The sequence below is a fragment of the Salminus brasiliensis genome, chromosome 21 (genome assembly GCF_030463535.1).
Source record: "Salminus brasiliensis chromosome 21, fSalBra1.hap2, whole genome shotgun sequence".
Lineage (NCBI taxonomy): Eukaryota > Metazoa > Chordata > Actinopteri > Characiformes > Bryconidae > Salminus > Salminus brasiliensis.
This window is the reverse complement of record NC_132898.1, coordinates 8,874,160-8,897,874: the sequence shown is the minus strand read 5'-3', so window position 1 is coordinate 8,897,874 and position 23,715 is coordinate 8,874,160. Positions and strand designations below refer to the sequence as shown.

At 39.7% G+C, this 23,715-nt stretch overlaps 1 protein-coding gene across 12 annotated transcripts in view; it reads right to left on the bottom strand.

Moving 5' to 3' along the window:
- The window catches only part of LOC140542987 (band 4.1-like protein 1), a 133,311-nt gene that overhangs the window by 49,361 nt on the left and 60,235 nt on the right, over positions 1-23,715 (bottom strand). For all 12 annotated transcript variants that reach the window (XM_072665966.1, XM_072665969.1, XM_072665974.1 and 9 more), the window contains exons 2-4: positions 14,687-14,823; positions 11,364-11,522; positions 1,938-2,042 (exon numbers count right to left, since the gene is read on the bottom strand). In XM_072665966.1, coding sequence (XP_072522067.1) covers positions 1,938-2,042; positions 11,364-11,522; positions 14,687-14,806 — 384 coding nt within the window. In that variant the 5' untranslated portion in view covers positions 14,807-14,823. The remainder of the gene's footprint in view (positions 1-1,937; positions 2,043-11,363; positions 11,523-14,686; positions 14,824-23,715) is intronic.

The window sequence follows — 23,715 nt, the reverse complement described above, 5'->3', positions numbered from 1 at the left end:
GGTAGCATGATCAGACATCATGGTCTCTCCAAATACATTTTGTGTTCATAAGTGGATAGACGGATATATAAGGTGAACTACATAAGCGGTTAAAAAAAATGGTTCCAGTGTTGTGTTGACCTACTTATTTGCTAGGTTTCTTGAATCTTGACTAATGTGTCTTTAAGCTCTACCAGGCTTCTTATTTGCTAGCTTCTCATTAGAATTATTGTTTTTTGTAACTTTACAGCTCTATACTAGGCTACCTTACGCCTCTTATTAAAATGAAAAAAAAAAGTATAATTATAATACAAAGTACTTCTGAGTCTATAAAAAAACATGCAATAACCTTAGCTCTGCATACCTATTTGGTTCATAACATTCGGTTACAGGCAACAGTGTTTACGTTACTTATTATGTCATTAGACAGGCATCCTGTTGCCAGTAATGGTATCTATCCAGCTGAAACGTTATGATTCAGGCCCACTGACAGCACAAAAGAAACTGTGCTGTTTCCAATTGTTTTCTGCTTGCTGAGAAAGCAGAAGATGTCCATGCTCGCTGACAGAGTAAAGCCCCCCAGGTTCAAAGCACCCATGGCAGCAGATTTTCGCACACTGTGAATAAACGTAAAGCGGTCACAGAGAATCTGTTCTCTCAGTTTTGCTGATAATACATTTGAAGGTGGTCTGTAGTGCCAGTATGTAAACATGGAACAGAGACTAGTGGCTATAGGCTTTTCCATTCCGCAGATCAAAATGATCACACTGTATCCAGCGGATAGCCAGCCAGGATCGACACCACTGACCAGAGTTGTTTTCAGAATCACACAAGCACAGCTGCAACACTTGCTGCTGCTTGTCAGCAGCCTTTAAAACACTTGAGAAAAACACTGTGCACATACTGCCAGCATTTATCATTTGTAATTCTTTTACAGTGCTACAGAAAACAGAAAAATTTCAAATTCACTATTACCCAAGAGATTCAGACTACCCTCCCCCTCGATACTTTGTAAGCTTAGTTTAAAACAGCACAACACAAATAACTGCCACTTCTTAACTACATTACAACCTGAGAAAACAACTACCTGAAAATGCTTTGCTGTCTTCTTATAACCTTCTCCTGCTTTGTGTGAACCTTAAAGTGCTAGAAAGCTGCTTAAGAATGTGTCCACTGGTATTTTTTGTCATTTCATTTATTAATTATTTATTAATCAATTTTATGTAGGTTTTTTAGGTTTTACTGGCCAGTAAGTTACTGTCACAGTTTTTTTTAATTACAACCTATTACTGTAAGTGTACAGCAAAATAAAACTAATTCATTATACACTTTTAAGTCCAAGGGACTGTGTACAGCAAAGGTCACTATTAGGAGGACCACTGTAGGACCAGGTCCGGATAGCATAACGTCTGATAAACTACTGAGATCTTTTTAATTTTAAGTGTTTATTTAAACTGATGTAATGTTTCTAGGCTTTATGGTACATATTTAGCGGCCCAGGAAACTCACGGACCAAACCCATGTGTAAACATCACATGTGACGCTACTCTGCCAATCAGATCTGTGCATTATGATGAGCGCTGCGACTCAAGTGAGTGAAAATACATATAGGGAAGAGACGAGAGAGAGCGGATGAAGAAGCAAGCAAGTCAGAGGAAAATTAATTTACATGGCATGCAATTCTGCAATTCTGCACTATTTTGCTGTGTAATCTAATGCTTAATACCCATGCTATTGATTACTTGACAAAAATCTACATCTGATCTATTCTACCAGTGTCACTTCACACATAATACTCATTCTTAATTTAGGTCTTTTACAATATTTGGCCTGTGTGCTATAGTTTCTGTGAGATCAGTGAAAACTGAAAATGTAAAATTAAACATAAAAATAAAGCATTTCTGGGTGGCTCAGTTGCATATTAGTATCAGTATGATTGTAAATCAAGCTCTTCTAACCTTCTGACTGTCTGAATCACGGAAGGTCAGCCCAAAGTAGTCCTTCTCCAGCAGGTTGAGGTGTTCACACACCAGATCCATCAGAGCTTGGCCCTTGCAATGCTTCTGTAGACACAAGCAGCAGAAAAGATCAAATTAGATGTATATCCACAGTAGGTTGATTGTCAAGACTAGACATGCATATTAGAAAAATCACCATTTTTAAATCAATTCCACAAATAAACTAGTGATAACTAGTTGAAAATATTGAAAATATTGAAAAAATTGAAACATATTGAAAATATGACAGGTTTTAAGGCAACCTGAAACCTGACCTCTTAACCTGGCTGCTCTTTCACATTAAGAATGATTTCTCATGTATCATTAAAAAGGCATTTGTGTTTCTCCATAATCCTTGATTGAAATGTAGTAGTTTTTGGTCACCTCAAAACACCTGCATCGTATTTACTAAAACATCACAGCTTGTTTTCCTTCTTTCTTCTCCTCCTCCTATGCCTCCTATACTACAAGGATTTTTGCCCCCCCTCCCCATTTCCTAAGAAAAAACTTACAAATTAACTTAGGATAACCACTAAGACGTTCATCAAAATGCAATTCTTAAAAAATCTTAAGAATCTCAAATATTCTCTTTAAAAAACTTAATTATTTTAATATTTAATATTTAAGATATACTAAGATCCTATTTAAAATACTCTCCATTGTTTTCTTTTTTAGGCCAATTGTAACAGTGTTTTATGCTGTATTTCAGTTTATTTTACAGTTTATCATAAATAATTATCAATAATCATAAAGCTTCACTTGGACATTTGTTCACGGCTAGCCCAAGGGTGGACCTGTAACTGACCATTCAGCTGAATTAGTGATTTCACCTTCTACATTCATCTTATCTTCACTTATCATTATTTGTATGATTTAACATATTACAGGACATCCTAGACTTCTTACTCTTCAAAAAAAAAAAGAAAAAAAGATTGTTACATTTTAGTCCTGGTTTGCTTTGTGTTCATACTGACATATTTGCATCCAAACCAAAAGTAAGAGAAAAGAAGGTGCCATGATGCACGTATGACAGAAGGCTGCGAGTATCCACAGGTGTCCACAGGTCCAGTGTGATTCCCACAATAAATACTGGGGTAAAAACCTGGCTTATGAAATATTGTCTTTTCGATGATGTACACAGAACAAATAAAGAATTTGCCATTACTGTGGCTGCCTCCCAACTTGCACATGTCTAATGGTGGCTAGTTTTGAAACACTGTGTAGTAGTGTAATAGTGTGTGGTTTGGGACACAGCCCCACCCTACCAATGTGTCAAACAGAAGACATTAAAGCACAGAAACGTGAGAAGGTCTATATGGAGACCGACCCATGCTCAACTTTAATTATAAGAACGTCTATAACGCAACCATCTTGTGACATCACGTCCTTCGTTAAGATGCCTTTGGTTCGTATTGTTTTTATACTTCAAACGAATCGCACCAGACTTTGTTTAGAAACGGACTGGGACCCACCTGCTCAGGCTGCCTCAGACTACTTGTTTGGTGTGCACCAGAGTTTAAGAGTCAGTGTTTATACTTATGACCGCACTGACAGAGCAATCAATCTGAATAGATTCAGATTCACCCAGAAGAGGCCATTTCTCTTAGCTTCTAATCAAAAGCCAGCCATTTGTATTGTCTGTGGCTCGACATGGATATAAAGCAGTTCTGAACACCTGATAAATTAAATTATTAGATCTGTAAAGTAAAATCATTATATACACCTGTCCCTAATAAACACTGCCGGGTGCTCTTTTGCATTTTATGGGTTTTGCAACAGAGGAGCTAAGTATAAAACTGCCTTAGCACGGTCATGTAAAACGAGGACAACCCAGACTATGTTGGTCTTGATTTAGTGAGACATTTTAAGGAACATAAAACTGGTAGATGTTCCAATAACCGCTATCCACTACATGCTGTAGAAAAAGTGGCCAAGAGAGAGCACTGCCAAAACGAGGCCACTTATATCACCATCTCTGAATACAGCCATACTCGTGCTTACATAATAACTAAAAAGCCGGGGCCCAGAGCGCCTCTCCACTGTGACTGTAGCTTTAATCATTGCTGTCACTGAACACTCTCTGGATGTTCCCCGAGGGGCGCCAAAGTCATTGTATGGAGTACTACGCTCTGGCTAGTAGGCAACACACACACATTCACAAGCACACACACAGGTTTGTTTATATACAAATGTCAGGACATGGAGTCATATGAATAAATATATGGCGGCATGCAAAAGTTTGGACATCTGGTGAAAATGTCTGTCACTGTGAGTAGCTCAAGTGAGTAAAAGATGACCCAATTTCTAAAAGGCATGAAGTTAAAGATTAAACATTTCTTAAATATTTTAACCCTTTAGCGAGTACGGACTCACCAGTGGGATTGGACGTGAGTGGACCCAGTTCATCTTAACCTGCTTCCCCCAGCACACAGAGCACACCAGCTGTGTTCAAGAACGTAAATCTGCCAGTCACACCGGCCACACACTCAATCTTTTAAGATCCATCAGCAGCATTACATCTATATTCCACCTTAAAACAGTGCCTCAGTTACTTGCATTTCCTACAAGCATTTCTTTCTTAAGGTTTTCTTGGTCTTCTATTGGTTAATAACACTGCAGTGTACCTGAGATTACAGATGAATTGAGATTACAGTCCAGATGATAGAGACCTGGCCTTTTCTAACAAGACTAAGTGGCTGTGAACTGGATTTTCAACATTTAAGACCTTGGCAACTTTTGCCTCTGATAGCTCAAATCTTTTGAGGTGCCCAGACTTTTGTATGGTGCTCCACTCCTTTTTGTACACTAAAATTGCACAAAAAAATAACACACTAATACACTACACTACTCTTTTTAAATATTGAAGAGAATATGGGGAAAAGGATGAAAGAATGTGGAGCTGATCAAGACGTCAGACAGAAAAGAAGAACATTTGCTGAAGCTGCTGGTGTTCACAGAACAATAGAATGATCACCTCAAAGCTTCCACATCACTGGATGTGTTAGGGATGACATCCTACGATCATAAGAAAGCTGAAATTCAGAGGGTTTAAAAACCTGCAGATTCCTGCATAAAAACTGAAAGCGACTCCCCTGAAAATAATGGAAGCAATAAAGTTCAATTTGAAACATTAGAATTTAGTTGTTGGGGCTCTTGTATAAGTGTAATTAGTGCATGCAGCCCACTTTCTCTCCATTGCTCTCCGGTACTGTCTGTGCAGGGAGGGGCTTTTGGACCATCTTTTAGGCAAAAGCTTTGGTAGCCCACATTTTGGCTGTATTAGGCAATGCATTTGCAGTCCACCATTTAGCCAAATGCTTTTGGACTCCATGTTTAGACAAAAGTGTTCACATAAAACATTGCAACACCTTAGTAACCTCGATAGCAACAACCTAGCTACCACACAGCAACACCATATCAACCAATTTAGCAATAGCAATCACTTAACACTCTTAACACCTCTGTAACCCACTAGGATACCATAGCAACAACTTAGCAACACAACAGCAATCAATTGGGATATCATAGCAGCGTCATAGCAACCTCCAGTGATACCTTGGCAACCAACTAGCAACCCCTTAGCAACCACTTAGATACACACATTTTATCCAAAAGCTTGTGGACACAGCTCTATTCGCCAAACCAATTTGCATTCCACCACTTAGCCAAATGTTTTTGGACTTATGCCAAACACCCACAGGACAAGTCTTCCATTTGACCAATTTTCAGAGGATTTGCATTAAGCTCAACACACACACAGTTTCTGCAGGTACTGCATTCTCAGTTTTGTTAAATAACCATACATTTTTCAAATGAAACACTGACAATATTGAGATTTTTATGCAAAAATGTACCAAAAGCAAACACACACACACACATACACACACACACACACACACATACAAAGAAGTTGTCTGTGAGTGCCTCAGCTGTTGGTACTAATGCTGCTGCTTTCCAGGCAACCTGTTTCCGTAGTGACAGTGAAGCGGCCGTTGCCATGGAAACAGATGAAGGGTGTTGCAGCTCGAATGCTCATGAGGGGAGAAGTTCTCCTCCTTTTGCTTCATTAGGAGTGAAGGGGGTACTCCTAATCTTTCCATTTGGCTTTACTGGTTGCGTTATGCTCTGACAATTTCATCATCCAGATAATAAATGATTAACCAGAAGAAGGACCTCTTGAATCCAAGCAGGACCCCATTTAGATAAATCATATTGGATAATCAGTCATTTTCTTATAAAAAAAATACCTAGCAAGAACAGATACAAAGTACAATATTTGTTGATAGTTTTTGTGATATTTATTTTGGCAATGTTAACATTTCAGAGCGCTGCAATATGCAAATGAGCCCTCTGACCAAACACACCTCTTTTACTGTGAGATGTGAGCATCTCGACCAACCACAGGTCCAGATGGGTGTTTTTGTGGCTGCTCAAGGTATTTGTGTAATCCAGCAATAATGGTGAAAACAATACAGACAATAATACTTAATTATCAGATGTAGCAATACAATCCCTATATCTGTTGTCTGTCTGTACACTCACTAGCAGAACACATGGAGATGAAGAAGAGCAGTTTTCTCTGTACATTGTTTGAGCATGCTCCTTCTGTGCATTAATGAGACCATCCGCCATCAACATAAACGGCATAAGACCACTCAAAGATGTTTCCCCTCCTTTTCTAGCCCCATTAAATCCGCCACAAGGCAAGACAACAGAGCTGTGATGAGAAAAAAACTCATTTGCCCTGGAAACAGCTGACTCCAAGGGCGAAAGTTGACACAAAGTACGACCTCGCTTTACTCAGGGCTGTTATTATCAGCTACAAGTCTCAGATAGGGCGCATTTAACGTCTAACCCTATCATTAATGACACAAAGAGGCCAAGGCCCCTCCTAAAGCAAAATAGCACAGGTGACGGTTAATACAATAGAGCGGATCGCAGCACGAATAAAAGGGATTACTTTGTGTACCGTGATTAGTAGGGAGAGGAAAGAAAAGAGGGGGGGGAGGGGGTCACCGAACCAGAGCAAACCTTATAAAAATGCAATTATGGTGAGAATGTGATAGTCTAGTGCAGTCTGAAATAGAAAGACTAGGTTATAGGTTATAATCCTATTACTGGTACACTACTGTGCAAAAGGCAGATATTCTTCACTTATTTTATATTCCAAGCAAAACAAGTTCTTTCATTTTCAGTACCAGTAAAATACATTAGAACACACATACACCGCCCTCCACAATTATTGGCACCCCTGGTTAAGATGTGTTAAAAATTTAACCTTTAACTCAAGTTAATAAAAAAAGAACTGATTAAGAAATAATTATGTATTAATTAATTAAGTATAAATATGACTTGACACAGAGGCCTATTTTTCTTATCCACTGTCCAACATGGGAAAGACAAGAGTACACACCATTCAAGTAAGGCAGATGTGTTAAGGCAATGGCTACAAGAAAATAGCCATTCGTCTACACCTGCCCATATCTGCAGAAAGAGAAATCATCAATTTAAAACAGCTGGAACAGTGGTAAACAAGCCTGGACGAGGATGCAAGTTTATCTTGCCATGACGCACAGTGAGGAGGATGGTAAAAGAAGTATAAACTTCTCCTAAGCTCAATGTTAGAGAATTGCATCAAAAAGTAGCATCTTGGGGTCACATTAAAAAAGTCTCCATTACAACCATTAGGCGCTATCTACATGCCAACAAGCTGTTTGGGAGGCATGCACGAAAAAAGCCTTTTCTCACTCACAAGGATAAATGTAAACATCTGGAGTTCACTAAGCGGTACTGGGACTTCAACTGGGTGTGTGCTTTGGTCAGATGAGACCAAGATAGAGCTTTTTGGCAACAAACACAAGTGGGTCTGGCGTAACACAAAAGATGGCATGCGGAAAAGCTCCTCATGCCCACCGTGGAGTATACACAAACTGGTAGGGCCATTCTCTGGTAACAGAAGTTTATAATAAGAATTGGTACACTAGGCACACTTGGTAATGCATCTTCGTACAGGGCTTCTGCAATGTTTTTGCCTTGTCTCCCAACCTGAAATGTACTTAGCATTTTGGAATCAGACACATTTAAAATGTTCCAGTTCAAAAGGCTGTGAATTCCCAGGCAGAACTGTACCGTGGAGCTCAAAGTGGAAACACTACCAAAAACGGCCCCTTATATAGCATAACTTCATAACCTTGGAAGCGATTCCTTTAGCTTTCAGACTGTTGCTGCTGTAGATTTGGTCATGGTTAAATGTTGTCTGCACTGTTTGCTGCACTGTTTGCTGTTTTGTGTGGTTAGTGGTGTTTGTTAACATTATACAAATTTGAGTTTGAGACAGATAAGACAAGTACAATAGAATACATCTCTGGTTCTAATGGGCTTCTGCAGCTTCTTGCATTAGCACAGCATCAAGTGATCGAGGGGCCTTGGGCAGAGCTGCTGTAATTGTAATTTGCAAATATGATCTGATCGTCTCTGAGGATCAACAAAATAAGAGACATATCGGCCGATCGCCGATACACATATTTCAACTGCTATAGAGTTTATGCAGTTACAATACACTAAATGTTAACATACTCTTTATAATTGGTGGAAACTGTATATTTTATATTTATGATAGCTCTGTGGTTCTGTGTTCTAGAAGTACTGACGGTACCCAGAAAAGTGTATGGCGATAAAGTAATTTATCATGATAAAGTAAACACATTGCCATACCGTCCTCCCCCAGTTCAAACCTGCTAACAAAAACATTCCCAAATACTGTATTTTCCTCTTTTGAACGAATCTTATGAAATCTTGCAAATATAGATTTCCCATCTCTCGGACACACACACACAAACACACACACACGATGAGTGGGAGTCATTTCGTCCACCATGCATGGTGCTCTGTATCTCTCTCCCTCTACAATGTAGTTTAAATTTAACATTATCCCAGATGCAGTCTGCCAGGCTCTGATTAAACAAGACAGGCCTCTTATTAGATTATACTGGGATTTTATGAGGCTGCTGATTACATCAGATGGCTTCAATATTTCTTATATGAAGGTTTGTGCAAAGGCCCATTTGAAAAAAAGGCTATTGTCTCTGTGCAAAAAGCCAACAATGAGTACTATTTGTTATGGTGTCTTTCAGCTCTAATAAAACAGCACAAAGCACAACGTCAGAGGGAAACATCAGCAGCAGAAATATTACTTCTTCCAATAACAGCCAATGCCTTCCAGATGAGCAGAAAAGACGCAGGGATTTAAAAAGCAATATAAATCAGAAACGTACAAAAACAAAAGACCCAAACAAAGGACTGAATGGCGCGTGGGATGGACGGTTTTGCTTAGAATTATAAATTTAACTTAATAGTGATAGTAATATGTTTGGAATTATGACAATATTTTACTTAAATTTATTAAACCTCTTAAATGCAATTATTGTAGCCTCTGAAACTCCTTAAAATGATTCTCCAGTAATTATACAGAAAAAAATGCAATGCAAGCTGGCTGAGTTATTCATAAAAAAGAAATCCCAGATTGTTCTAAATGTCAGCATATTTTAGTCATTAAGGCTGGAAGCAAAGTCATTCAGAGCAGTGTGGTGTGAAATGGTTTATACAGAGCCATTGTTAAAGTGGAACTCTAATTTTTCACTTTGTGCAGAATTCAATCAACAAGATATAATTCATGAAGTTGTTCAGAGTGAATTGCAGAAACACACTGACTCTGACGTTTCTACATTGGTGGTGATAGTGACCAGGGGTTGCAATATCTAAAACGCACACAGCCATTTTGTGTACTATCCAAAATCCCCAATGAACCTACACCTTCCTTAGAGTGTTCTAAATAATAAGCCTCATCCATGAAATGCGAGCTGAAGGAATTTGCACTTTTTTCGTAAATACTCTGGTTTATTGAAAAGTATGAAAACAATTTTACATCTGCTCCAGACCAAGCATAAAATGCGATTAATGTCCAAAATGCACTGACATTGTCATTTGACATGACTGCACTAAAAAATCATTAAAAGTACTAACTGTTAAGTATTAAATAATACATAAAACATTTAAATTTACTGAAATTACACTCAACAATCAAACAAAATCCTGTTATCCTAATATAGGCTGTAAAGCAATTATTTTTAGTTAATTTCTATGAATTAGTTACTTAATTAATGTGGATTATTTCCACATCTCAGGGTTTAAAGTCACCAGTGGAAATGGCTACGTCTTTAGCGGCCCTACAGATTTATTGGCAGAAAGTGATGACTGACTCGCTGGTTAGTCACTTTAGAGATCCATTGTTTTGTATTAAAGCAACATTTTAGAGCCAGCTTTGGGAAGGGAGTACTATTGATCCCACACTATTCCCGTACATGTGCAGGTGCTGGCCATGCTTGGCTGCATGGATACTGGACATTCCAAATTTCAAAGACTTTCTTTACATCTAAATAATTGAAAAGTGTTCTCCTTAAACAGTGGGCCAGTAAGATCTACACACATAGGGTTAGTCTGGTGGAGATTTTCTAAAAAGCTTTTCCAGGATAAAAATTTATGGATAGATATACAGACATCTAGACAGACATAGTACATACTACACAACACTCAATTCATATGTGCCTCTTAAAAAAGGGAAAGACAGAAATGCTGAATGACTGACTGATACACAGACTGCTGCAAACAGCACTTCCTCTAATTTCTACTGTAATACATGCAACATTCTTGCATCTCAACAATCAAGTGCCTTTGTTTCTGTGGTATGAATATGCTGCTAAAGTTACTGCTACTTAACCTTGGGTGTTGACAGGCGATTAAACTGTGAAACAATCTTTAGTGGGTCTCACCTCTGTTGAAAAACAGCAGAAAAGCTACAGGCATTAATTCGTAATAGCTGCCTTTGGGAACTGCGACTCAAACTAGCCTTTATTTCATATTTAAGCATGCAAAATATTCCACTGATTTGGCCTTTAGAAATATCTCCGGTTTTAAACACACACACCTACTTGCACAGGCAGTCCCTGGGTGTTCCTTTACGTGTCACGAATATTTATGAGCAGAAACATAAGGAAAAAAGAAAGCTCCGGGAAAGAAGACTTACTTAATTTGAGGTTCTGGTGCGGATATTGGAACCTTGACCGCAAGGTGCGCTCACAGCAGGGTAGCCGCTCATTTTTAGCAACTGTGTTGAAATGCTTTGCACCTACCTACCCATCTAAAAGGAATGTATTAGCTCTGGAAACAAGTCCAGGTACAATAAAAAAAGCCAGCTGATCTGGAGTTCACTGATGTATGACTCAAATGGACAGATTTAGTGCTTTGGTGCATCATAGAGGACATAAAAATAATTGCAGTGCTTAGGCCATTTATGAGCTGGTGAGGGATTATGAGGGTGAGATTTCTTACCTCAATGTTAGCTTCATAGTCAGAGCTGTCCAGGAGAGTCACCTTGAAGGGAACAGTCTTGGAGCGCTTGGAAGGTTTGCTCGGGGACTTGGGGCTTTTGCCTGGAGTTGTTCTGTCTGACGTGTCATCTGGATCATCTGGACGTTTGCCATCTTGGTCCTGCAAATCAAGAACACAAAGATAACTACAGTCACAATGCTGACACTGTATGTGTGGAATACAGTACTGTCACCTCTGTAAAAAGCCTTGCATCTTAGAAACGCAACAGAAATGAGACGGAAATGCTTGGTAAAGGGACTATAGCATATACTGTTCTTGTATTGTTTTCACACAAACATTAACCCATTTTCCAATTCGCACTTTGTTCTTTAAATATGCTGATTTTGTTACTGTGCCTAAAAGACTGATATACGCTACTGCAAAAGGTTTATGATCATGATTTGACATGAAATGTGAACATTGTTTTAGGGTCTAGATAAAAATAACTGAATTAAACAAATTCACATCAATCACATTAATCATTATTCACATCAGTCTAATGGTCTGAGAGTAGTGAGTTTGAATCCTGAGCCATTGCACTTTGCAATTCAGGACCGGAGTCCGAGACAGCACAACTGGCTGTGCTCTCCAGACGCACTTTTCCTTCATCATAAGGAATGGCTTACCCTCCAAGTGTCTGGAGTATTGCTAGTACTAGTGCTAGCTGTGAACTGGTTAATTGGCAGTACTAAATTGGAAGATATAGAAAAAAACATATTTGTGTGGTTATGGGGTTCTACACATTGGTTCTCTGCAAACAATATTATATAAAAATGACATATTATTAAACATTACGCATGTTCTGATCCAATCCAGTGGTCCAATCCAGGCTTTTCCTAATGAATTGAGTACTTTTGATGACTTTAACAGACATGATTCTCAGCTACTGCAGTGAGTAGCTTCTCATTTTTCAAAAACCTCCCCAGGCAGTTACCATTTATGAGCAAATTACTTCGGTGAGCAATACAAGCTTAATTTTGGCTGCAGTGATGTTGCCAGTTGGTAGCTTAAACAAAAGCTCAAGTTGGCTTCTACTTCTAACTCTCTATTCCACCTTAAATACTGCAGCAGTGTACATTTCAACAGCAGAATGTTGACTGATGCATCATATAAGGGGAAACGAAAGGTTTGGGTACAAGGACAACTTTAGCTTTGCTTTTAGCTTAAAGCCTCATTATAAACAGCAGCAATAAACAACACACAGAACAGCAGTTAAAAGCATTGGTTAGTTAGTGGGCTGGTTGCCCAGAAACATCATCATTCAGAATGCTCTGTAGTCCAAGACTAGGTTTAATCCTTGTCTTGGAAAACTGCCCAATATGTCAAAAAGGGTGATTTACATCACCCTTCAATGAAATGTTTCTATTTTCAACCATTCCTTCCAGTTTGAATGTAGCTGTGCAACAACAAAAACATTTTTTCCACTGTATCCATTTAGAGAAGATATATTCCCACGTCTTTACTCCTGAATTACGCCTGGTTAGAAACTAAACTATTGTGGAAATCTTCCGTTCTACCAGCCAGAGAACCACACCCCTTTCTTTGGTTCTAAACCAGCACTGAACAGTGTGTTTAGAACTGAGGGTACATATCAGCTATAACAGCTTCAACTCTTCTGGAAATGCTTTCCACAAGGTTTAGGAGTGTTTATGGGAATTTTTGATCTTCCAGAAGCGCATTTGTGAGGCATTCGTGTTAGACGAGAAGGCCTGGCTTGCAGTCTCCGCTCTAATTCATCCCAAAGGTGTTCTATCAGATTGAGGTTAGGACTCAGTGCAGGCCAGTCAAGTTCTTCCACACTAAAGTCGCTCAGTTCATGTCTTTATGGACCTTGCTTTGTGCACTGGTGCACAGTCGTGTTGGAACAGGAAGAAGCCATCGCCACGCTGTTCCCACAAAATGTGGAACATGAAATTGACCAAAATCTCTTGGTATGCTAAAGCATTAAGAGTTCCTTTCACTGGAACTAAGGAGCCAAACCCAACTCATGAAAAACAACCCCACACCATAATCCCCCCTCCACCAAACTTTACACATGGCACAATGCAGTTTGACAAATACCGATCTCCTGACAACTGCCAAATCCAAACTCGTTCATCTGACTGCCAGTCAGAGAAGCGTGATTTGTCACTCCAGAGAACACATCTCCACTGCGTTTGCATTACGCTTGATGATGCAGCTGCTCGACCATGGAAACCCATTCCATGAAGCTCTGTTCTTGAGCTAATCTGAAGTCCACATTAAGTTTGGAGGTCTGTAGCGATTGACTGCAGAAAGTTGTCAACCTCTGCGGACAATGCGCCTCAGCATCCGCTGACCCCGCTCTGTTATATTTACGTGGTCTACCACTTCGTGGCTGAGTTGCTGTCGTTCCCAATCACTTCCACTTTTTTCCAGAAAAATTTTCACAACTGGACTTGCACAGGTACCACTGAACTCTAGAGAGTGACCCATTCTTTCACAAATGTTTGTAGAAGCAGTCTGCATGCCTAGGTGCTTGGTATTATACACATGTGGCCATGGAATTGATTGGAACACCTGAATTCAATGATTTGAATGGGTAAGTCAATACTGCAATATAGAAACAGAAACACACAAAGTGATTTGACTGCAGCATTTTAAAGGAACTTGGACCAGACTGGGTTAGTCAGACATTACACATATTATAAAGTTATTTTTTAAAAAGTTTCTACCAAACTAAATACGTTTAGAACGTCTGATTATAGAAACCATTCACTAAAAATACAGAGATTTTACTGGTACTATTGTTTACAGAACAGTACAGCACAATTGATATAAACACAAAAACTGGATCGAATAATAATAATACTCTACAGTAATACAGTAATAATACTCTAAATATCTTTGTCTGAAAAGTATATGAACCTCTAGTAATGAGTTAGTTAGATGTTTTACTCAACAGGACGGCAATCAGGTGTGGGTTTAGCAGTGTGCCTTACCTTAAAAAAACAGAGCTCAGAAATACAGTTATCAAGGCTGGAATAGCATACAAAACCATTATTAAAGTGTGAGTAATTCCCTTTAGAAGTGCAGCGAATAATTCACAAACAACCCCAGGATAAAATCCAAGGATCTGAAGGTCTCTCCTGCATTGATATGTCAATTTTCATGAGTCCACTATTAGGCCAAGCTTTACAAGTGTGCAAAGTATATGGAGCAAAACAAGGAGAAAGCCACAACTCTCCAAACGAAACACTGTTTTCTGTCTGATGCTTGCTTAAGACCAAGTGGATAAGCCAGAATACTAATATGTAAGACATCACCTGTTTGGCCATATTGCCATCAGCAGCTGATTCAGGCATGCTGCCTGCTGCCCCCTTGTGCTGGGGTGGTTCCTCGGCTGCGTTCTTCACCTCCGCTTCAGGGCCTGTTTCTGTCGTCATGGTAACTATTCTTTATCCTACAAAAAAGAGATCATCTTAGTCATACTGTATCCCGAAAGGCAATGAATGCAAAGGAAAATGTTTAAAACGCTTTTCTAAAGACATTTCAGCAACTGTGATTCACTCATTCCCTCCTTTACTGAGGAAGCACTTTCAACGAATACGTGCACCTTTATCCTTTTTTTATCCTTTAAAATCAAAAACTAAAAATATGAAATGAAATGAACAGTCCACTCAAGCATTTTCTTTAAAACAGTGTGCAATCATTTCAGAAAATGATCCAGGTTCCTTAGGCTACAGAGCAGATGGTAATTTCAATATACTGTATACACCTCTTCTAACTTAAACACACACAAGCATCTTCTCATTTGACTAAACGAGGGGTCAGCCTGACAAAGGCTGGCGAAGGCTGGCGAAGGCCTTCATAGACATCTCCTTTAATTTACCCCACTCTCCTCTAAGGGATGTCAGTCAGTTTAATTGAACATCCAAGACCTTTCCGAGCCGGTCTAATCCAATCACAAGCCTCTACCTCTTCCTTCATGACACAAATCACATCAACATTATGTGGCAAAGGCCAGGGATGGACGCCACACGGGACAAGGGAAGAAACATGACCCACTCCAGCCTGGATCAGAAGGGAAAGAGCTCCCAGTGGGGGAAAAGCTCCGTTGCAGATTTAACCCTTATGGTTTCTGGCTTTCAGTAGTGTACAACAAGGCCTTGTTTTAGGCCCACTGAAGGGAAACACAATAGGTTTCTTGCATTTGCGGCAGATCGACAAGAATCGATTTAATCCCTTAGAGACAAGAGACATGAGTAACCTGTGGCAGGTCTAATTTTCCACAAGTAGTCTGATATAGCTGAGCTGTCCGCAATGATACTAAATCAATTTTTCATCAGTTTCTAAGGTGCTAAAATTACAAGGTCGTAAAGCCGCCATTGTGTAGTCGCTTCCTTTGGGTGCAGTAATGCACTGAACGACTCAATAGTAACGTATCTTCAGAAGTAGTTGGAGGGCTTTCACCGGTGGATGAGACAACTCTCGGATCAATGGCTTATTCTCCATCTGCATTTGTGGTGTTATCAGCATGTCATGAACTATTTATGATCGATGGGTTGACTACACCCAAAAAGTACACTCTGAGCTTCTTTTTGGCTGGGCACAGATATGCCGAATGACTGCCGTTTTCATATTAAGCGCTGATGGCGAAACACAGTCCTTTCCTTAAATCTTTACTGCATCCCAACAGAAATGGCCTATAAATCACACCACTGAACATTTATGACTCGACTGTCGTGACAGACATGCAGGTGTGCTGAGTAACATGCAAACACGCACGGCAATTTTCGGCCCACTCATACACAGATTCTAACTAGACCCTGTCTCTAAAGATCTTTAATGGCTTTAGATTAATTGCCAAATTAACGAGGGCTGTTGTCACCCGCAGAGAGAGAGAGAGAGAGAGACAGACATTTGCAGCCATTCATTTCCTGTCACAGCCCATTACCCATAACAGCCTTGTCCCCAAACACAGAGTCAAAATGTCCCTCACACTGCTGCAGTGAAAACTAGATGACACTAGTCGCACATAACCTATGTGATGAATGCCATATGCAGTTCATGGTGAAAGTTGCTGCCAAACAAACCCTGAGAATTTCAGGCTTCATTACATGAAGGAAATCATTAGAGTTATCTGGGAATCTTAATCTATCTTCAGTCACAAAACCGATCTTCAGAAAAGTTTATATAAAGTTTAATTTTGCAGTTTGGTCTTTTTCCTCTAAATTTAGCACTCAGGTGACTCAAGTAAACTCAAGTTTGATAAAAGAGCATCATAGCATATTGTCTTAGCTTTGCAGGATAACAATCTCCTCACCACAGAACAAATTCAAGTCTGTCTGACTGAAAGCACAGTTAAAAATGTGTAAATGAGAAGGACTCCGATCAAGCGGCTGCTGCTGAAAGGACAGAAAGCTGAAAGTTTTTTTCCTCTGGTTTTGGATCTATAACCCACTCGCTAAGCTAGACTTTCCTTAGTTTGCTTGGCTACAGATCCACCAACTATCAGAGAGCCCAGTGCAGCTGCTATTTTTAAAATTCTGAGCTACTGATACAAGTGACCCCGACACCCCACCCTGTATTCATTTACAATTTACATTTAAGGCATTTAGCAGATGCTCTTATCCAGAATGACTAACAAAAGTGCTTCGTTGTTTACTCAGAAAATACCCTTAGCTAGTTTGTATAGACTAAGATCCAAAAGATACCTCAGATTACATACTACATACAAAAGTCAGTGTGGAAACCACTTGGCACTTGGCGCTAAACACTTCGCCAAAGTACTCTTGGAAGCTGAACAACAGAGACACACTTAAAACTACACACACAAAAAGAACAAAGGTCAGGGGCCGATTTCCACACATCTCCTCGTCTCTCATCGTACTGGTATGACAGCAAATTTTGCCATAGAGTGACGAGTTTGCATGGGTTTGCATAAGTTGCACCTAAATGACTGGTACTGGTTTCCAGTAAAGAGGAAAAACAAAAGACTCTGAAAAGGAACTGAGGAGCGTGTCGGTGATATAGTCACTATAGGTAAGTCACTATTACTTTTCCTTATATATATGTAATACATATATATTCTATAAAGATTTTACGATGATTCTTTTATGCACTAAATACCCAACTAACCCAAAACAAATGAACATTCTAAGAAAAGCAACACATTTCTTCCCTAATTCTTCACTAATATCAATGCAGCACCTTAAATCTTCCAAATTAGGTGATTATTAATGTATTAAAAAGTTAGGAAGCCTGATTTGATAAATGTTGCTTCACCAGACATGTCAGTCATACCAGTACAATAAAAGATGGGGATGTGTGAAAACCGGCCCCCGAACTTACGTTTTTTACCTTTTTGTGTGTGTATGTGATCTGTTTTTTTTTCTTGTCATGAGTCGTTCTCTCTCTGTAGTTCAGCTTTGTAATGTTGACAGAACAGGAAAAGAGAGAGAGAGAGAAAGGGAGGGAGGAGTTGCCAGAGATTCAGTTGCTATGGAAACAGATGTGAACAATTTTTATCGCCCAAGCTGTGTTTGATGGTGCTGTCTATGAAGGAGGGGGGGTAGAATTAGAGGGGGAAAGAAAGATCAGAAGCAAAGAACAGACTGGAAGGAGGAGCGAACGAGAGAGAGAGAGAGAGAGAGAGAGAGAGAGAGAAGTGGAGAGAAGACGCTGTCATAGGGAGAAGGTGATGGAAGTGCAGAGAGACATAAAGGCAGTCAATGAAGCTGAAGGTTTAGCGCCAGATTGCTCGTTGGACTTAGAGCCCGGGCCGAGGGGGAGGCCCCGAAGCAGCCGTTTTGAAAACAGACGCGCTCACCTCTCCTTCTGTGGCCAGCCGGAGCTATTGACTGACCTGGACACCCACTTCTCTTGTCCATTTTTGACTTTGGCTCCACAAAAGCTGACCATGCTGAGACCCAGCTGATCACAGCTGTACTGAGGGACAGCATTTACCTCAGCAGTGGCTGTCCAGTTCACTATTCAAGCATCCACTGCAGGCCCACTGTAAACAGCAGAGCTTGCCCGATAATCACCCGTTCTGTCTCTACAGGACTGAATGCGGCATGCTGTCTGAGGACATTTGATAGAAGCGTAGGTGGTGAGGTAATTGACCTATCAATGGTCTGCCCACAAGTCCACTCTTTCGAAGGTACTGTTGCAAAGTTTGCAGGGCAAGCTTTACACAATGGACTGGCAGAATGCTGGCAAATTGGTAAACATCCCATTCAAACCAGATATTGAGGAACTTGGTAATATCTTGGGACTGAGGAGGATATGGATGTGCAAAGCTTCAAAAGAGTATGATTTAGTTAATGGCCGATTCTGATTCCGAATCATTTCTTTCTGGTCAGGGTGGTGGTAGGTCTTGAGCCTGCACAAAATACCCCCACAGGGTGCCAGTTCATGAAATGGTACCATTCACACCACACTCACACCTAGGGGCAATTTAACTAACATGTATGTTTTGGGGAGGTCAGATAAAACAGGAGAACGAGACGGGAAGACAAATTGGCCCATTGGTGTTTGCTTGTTTGGAGCAAAAATTGGCTGATTCTAATTGTGCTCTCTTAGTAAGCTACTCTATATGGGTTTTCCTTGCTAAAGTAGCTAGCTTATGGTGTAGGCCACAGCATTAACTAACAACATTAAACAGCTGCATGTTTCTGTTTAGCCTATTCATAGGATATTTATCCCTAGAGTTGGGCGATATATTGTTTATTTCATGATTTTGATGTGCATAATAAATATTAATAATAATAATACTGTGTTTTGTGTCCTATTTAAATTAGAAAGCCGGGGTCAGGCCTCACTCAAGGGCCCAAAAGAGATTGCTTGGGCCTGGGTATTAAAAGCCACAACCCAGTGCTCTAACTAATGAGCCATCACTGCCTCTGAATACACTAGGTCTGGGTAGGGGATTTTTACTGTATCGTTAAACACCTTTTTAACTATTTGGCTAAATTTTGCAGCTGGAGCACGGACAGGTCGAAACGCGAGGCCATACTGTGTGGTCTTGTTGAACGTCAGACAGCTTTCCTCTGAGAGTCCCAATGTAAATGAACTGTTCACGGTTCATGCGCCTTCCTGTTTGATGGGACTAAAATGCAGGCAGACAACTAGTCCCCTCAATGTCAGCGCACTAATGACGCCTGTTACATCATATATAACCTGGGGAAAGTAGAGAGAGTCAGCATTGGAGGGACATGTTTTACGAAAGACAGGCCTGTAAGGAGAAGCAGAAGGAGTGGTGGCCAGTGAGACAGAGAGAGAGAGAGAGAAGCACTGAAAGTAAGAGAATGGGAGCGAACGAGAGAGACGGGGAGATGTCATTTCCACTCAGAGTCAGTTCTGCTCACACAGTGTGACTGAGGACTACGTTGACAGGCCGCAGCATCACCTGGGCTAGCCTCTCCTCTCCTCTGGCACACATTATAACAGTGTTCTGGAGCGTGAAAGCATGGCATGCCTCCAAGGAGGATTTTGGATTCTCTGGGGGGTCCTCAGCATGGGCTCCAGGGAGACCACCCTTCTCTCTCTTTTTCTCAATACTGACAGTTACAACCTACAGCTCATGGAGTAATCCATGAATAAAGTAATAAAGGGTCCCTTTACAGGTTGAATGTTGATAGTAGGGCTTCACAATCTATCACTTATTAACAGTTAAGCTTACTATTCAGTAACTACCAGGGGCACAGTCATCAGTAAGGCATCAGTCATCAGTTATATTTGGTTCAGTGCTCGGTTTCTGGGCCACGGTTTGGTTTAGTTCGGGTCGCAGTTATCAGTCAATGCAAGTGTTTAGTGTTTGACAAAACACTAAATACCTGGAAATATGTTAATTTTTACGTGTGGGTCTATGTTGGTCCACTTGCTCTGTATAAACTGGGTACAGTCCCTTTAAGTAAACAGTTAATGCAAGTTACCGGAAGCACACCATGCACACCAGTGCATCAGTGTTCACATACCATTCCTGGCAGGTCAAAACACTGCAGACATTAGTGTTCCTCCGCATTTGACACACCTGATTAAACTAATTAGCAAGGCGTTTTTGGCGTGAACGCAGGTGGAAAATGCTAATCTCCGCTGTGCTGTGGCCCGGAAGGAACCCATTTTGACACTCATAGTTTAGTGCATTTACAAGCTGAAACTGTTAAAAAGGTGTCTGCACACACCCTCTCACCCTCTCATATATATATATATATATATATATATATATATATATATATATATATATATATATATATATATAGGCATTAACAAACAATTGTATTTATTAAATGCATTTTCAAAAGATTTCAACTGACTTTAGAATTAATAGTGCAACATGTTTGATCCTTTGTTGACTTCTACTAAACTATAAACTATAAAAATGCAAATGGACAGACAAAATCTGCCTCTGGTTGATATATCTTAAAAAAATAAAAACATTTTTCTTTTGTATCAAGCTGCAAGAACATTGTATCAATGCACATTCTATGGCAATGGTGATGCTAAAGCAATAAATTGTGCAGTTCTAATTTTAATACATTTGGGTACCCTAAGTCTCACATTTTTTCATGTGCCTGAGGCCTGAGGTCTGAAGTTGAAAAGAGGATGGCTTCCACAATAGGACAATGATCCAATATAAATAAAAAAAAAAAAAAAGCTGGCAAGCAAGATGACCCAGGAATACTGGGTTCCAGTGCAAACTCCATACAAACTACAAGAACTGAATGTGATTTCTTGCAGTATCAGTTTGATTTCTTCCATAGCATTTCTACCCCATGTAGAGTACCCAAGCAACTAAAAACTATTTTATATATGTACCATCACTGTCACACAAAACCATTGTATCTCTAAAATATCAACTTCACAAGAGAAGAAAAAAACTCATAGCTTTCAATAGAACTCAACGCAAAAAATATATGCCACTGCCAAAGGTCAACGTCAAGTTCTGCTGCATGACAGATATATATATATATATATATATATATATATATATATATATATATATATATATATATAAATATGCCAACTGCTAAATAGTTTTTTGGGTTGTTAAACAGTCATGCGATAAAGGAAACACAAGCCTGTAGTGAGTCTTCTCAATATAGTGTAGCAGGCAGCAGAGCTCATGCTGGCACAGGCTTTGCTGACAGATCCTGACAGGAGACAGTAAGCCATTGCCCTGAGGTCATCCCTACCAAGGACTTACTCCACATACCAGAAACGCTGTGACATACTTTCCTCACCTGTATACCTGTGAACACAAGGCCAGGAAAATCTCCACTTCACTGAACCGCCAGGTCTATTCTTCAGCATCTGCCACACCTTCTTTAACAGCAGTGAGATTTGCACTTGGAAAAACAACATCTAAATATGAAGTAATCTTGCTATTCCTTTACTTACTGTTCTGTGCAATATTTAACATATACAAATACACCAGTAAGAATGGCAGTGGAAAAAAATCACCTTGTCTGTCTCTGCAAAGAGCTAACTGTGAAAAGCAGCAATTAATGCCCTCGCCGCAGAAGCACACCTGCTGCATCAGAATCAAGCATGCGTGGGTATAAAGCGAGTTGCTAAACCAATAAGCCACAAATCTTCCACAGAGTGCTGGAAGCACGCTGACCAGTCACAGATGTGTCCACAGAGCAGTGCGATGAATCAGCCGTTCTGATGAATCACAAACACTGGCTGTGACCGAAATGGATCCGAACTCCCTCATTAGTGCTGTGATATATGGGGGTGAACTATGTGGTTTACTAAAAAGCAGCAAAAACACATCAATCAATAACTGAATTCGCTTTCTCGTCATCTGTTACACGTCCTTACTCACCACCAGGGGTGGAAATGGTCCAGAAAGCTTCCAAAACATAAACACAACAGAAACATGCATCATAGGACAAAAAGGGTTCTGAAAAACGGTTCCTCCTGTAAAACCTTGCCATTTCTACTGTGTTTACTAGTAGCATAAGTGTACCATTTTCAAAAATCAGATTGAAAAAGTAACAGGACAGAAAAGGGATTCTTTTGTGGATAGGTCACGAAAGTGAAACTATTTTTAATGCTATATAGATCATTTTTTTTAATCTACAAAACAAATGAGAAGAGCCGATTAACCAGGCAAATAACAAGTTAAGCATTCAAATAGTTCAAGGTTTAATTCAAGATTTTAATTTTTTTTTTCTTTGTCACATTTGTCCCTGCTAGTTAACCCACCATCCGTAGCTCCCCCTAACACTAGCAATGCTCCAGACACTAGAACTTAATACGTTTTCTCCAATACATGTGAAACCAGCCACCGTGTCTTTTCGAATGGGCGGCCAACACAATCGAAGGAAAGTGCCAGGTCCCCAGCCACACCGGTTAACAGGCGCCTGACAATATCACTTTTAGAGTAATGAGGATAGCCCCCTAATTCTTTGAATCTTTTGACTCTTATTAGAGCCACTGCCTTAACTAAGGAACCCCTACAGACCCCACTTTTAAAAAGTCTGTGTTTTAGCTCTTTAATAGAGTCAAAAGAGTCTGCTAGGTTTTGTTAAGGCTGCTCTGTCTGTAACAAGAGATTCACATTGTAGTTTGGTTCTCATTCTGCGGATGTAGTCATCTATGATGTTCACCAGAAAGCACGAATAGATTGTAGGAAACTGTCATGCCCTCAAAATCACTCTGAAATTCCATGCTATGATTCGAACACTGAGAGAAAAACGGCCAGAATACTCAATAGTGCCCGAAATGCAGAACTGGATCAATTTTGGTAACTGCCTTTGTCTCAAAATGGGCTAAGGGCATTTCTTTTGGACTGGTAAAAACGAATCTTTGAGATTCCCCACAGACAGTTCACATTTAGGTCTGTATCTATCATAATAACACAGTGAAGCCTCAAGGCATATTTCCATTGAAGGAAAGATGTTAAAGTGACAGTAAAACTGGATAAAGGATTAATTCACAGATAAATAAAACTGTGGGAAAAATGAAAGAAATGTAAAGATTTGCACAATATTTTTGACCACCATTTTAAAGCATTTTTTTATCTATCTAAACAGCATATAAAACATTTGTCAATGTGAGACACATCTGAGGGAGTTTATTGCTGTTTCTGATACAGTGGCATGCACACAATCATCTGACATTCAAAAGATAATCCCCAAAAAGTAAAGACAAAAAAATCTTTTCAACCTTTTAAACAGAATTAGTGCACATAAAAAAACACTAGTTGCAAACGTTGCACCCAAAGTGATTTGAACTCTTACATAAGCTTTACTAAGGTTTCAGACCTTACCTTGTAAGGGTTATGGCTTGTTCACGGCCATTATTAGGAAAGACAAAGTGATGCAATTTTCAAAGCTTTATA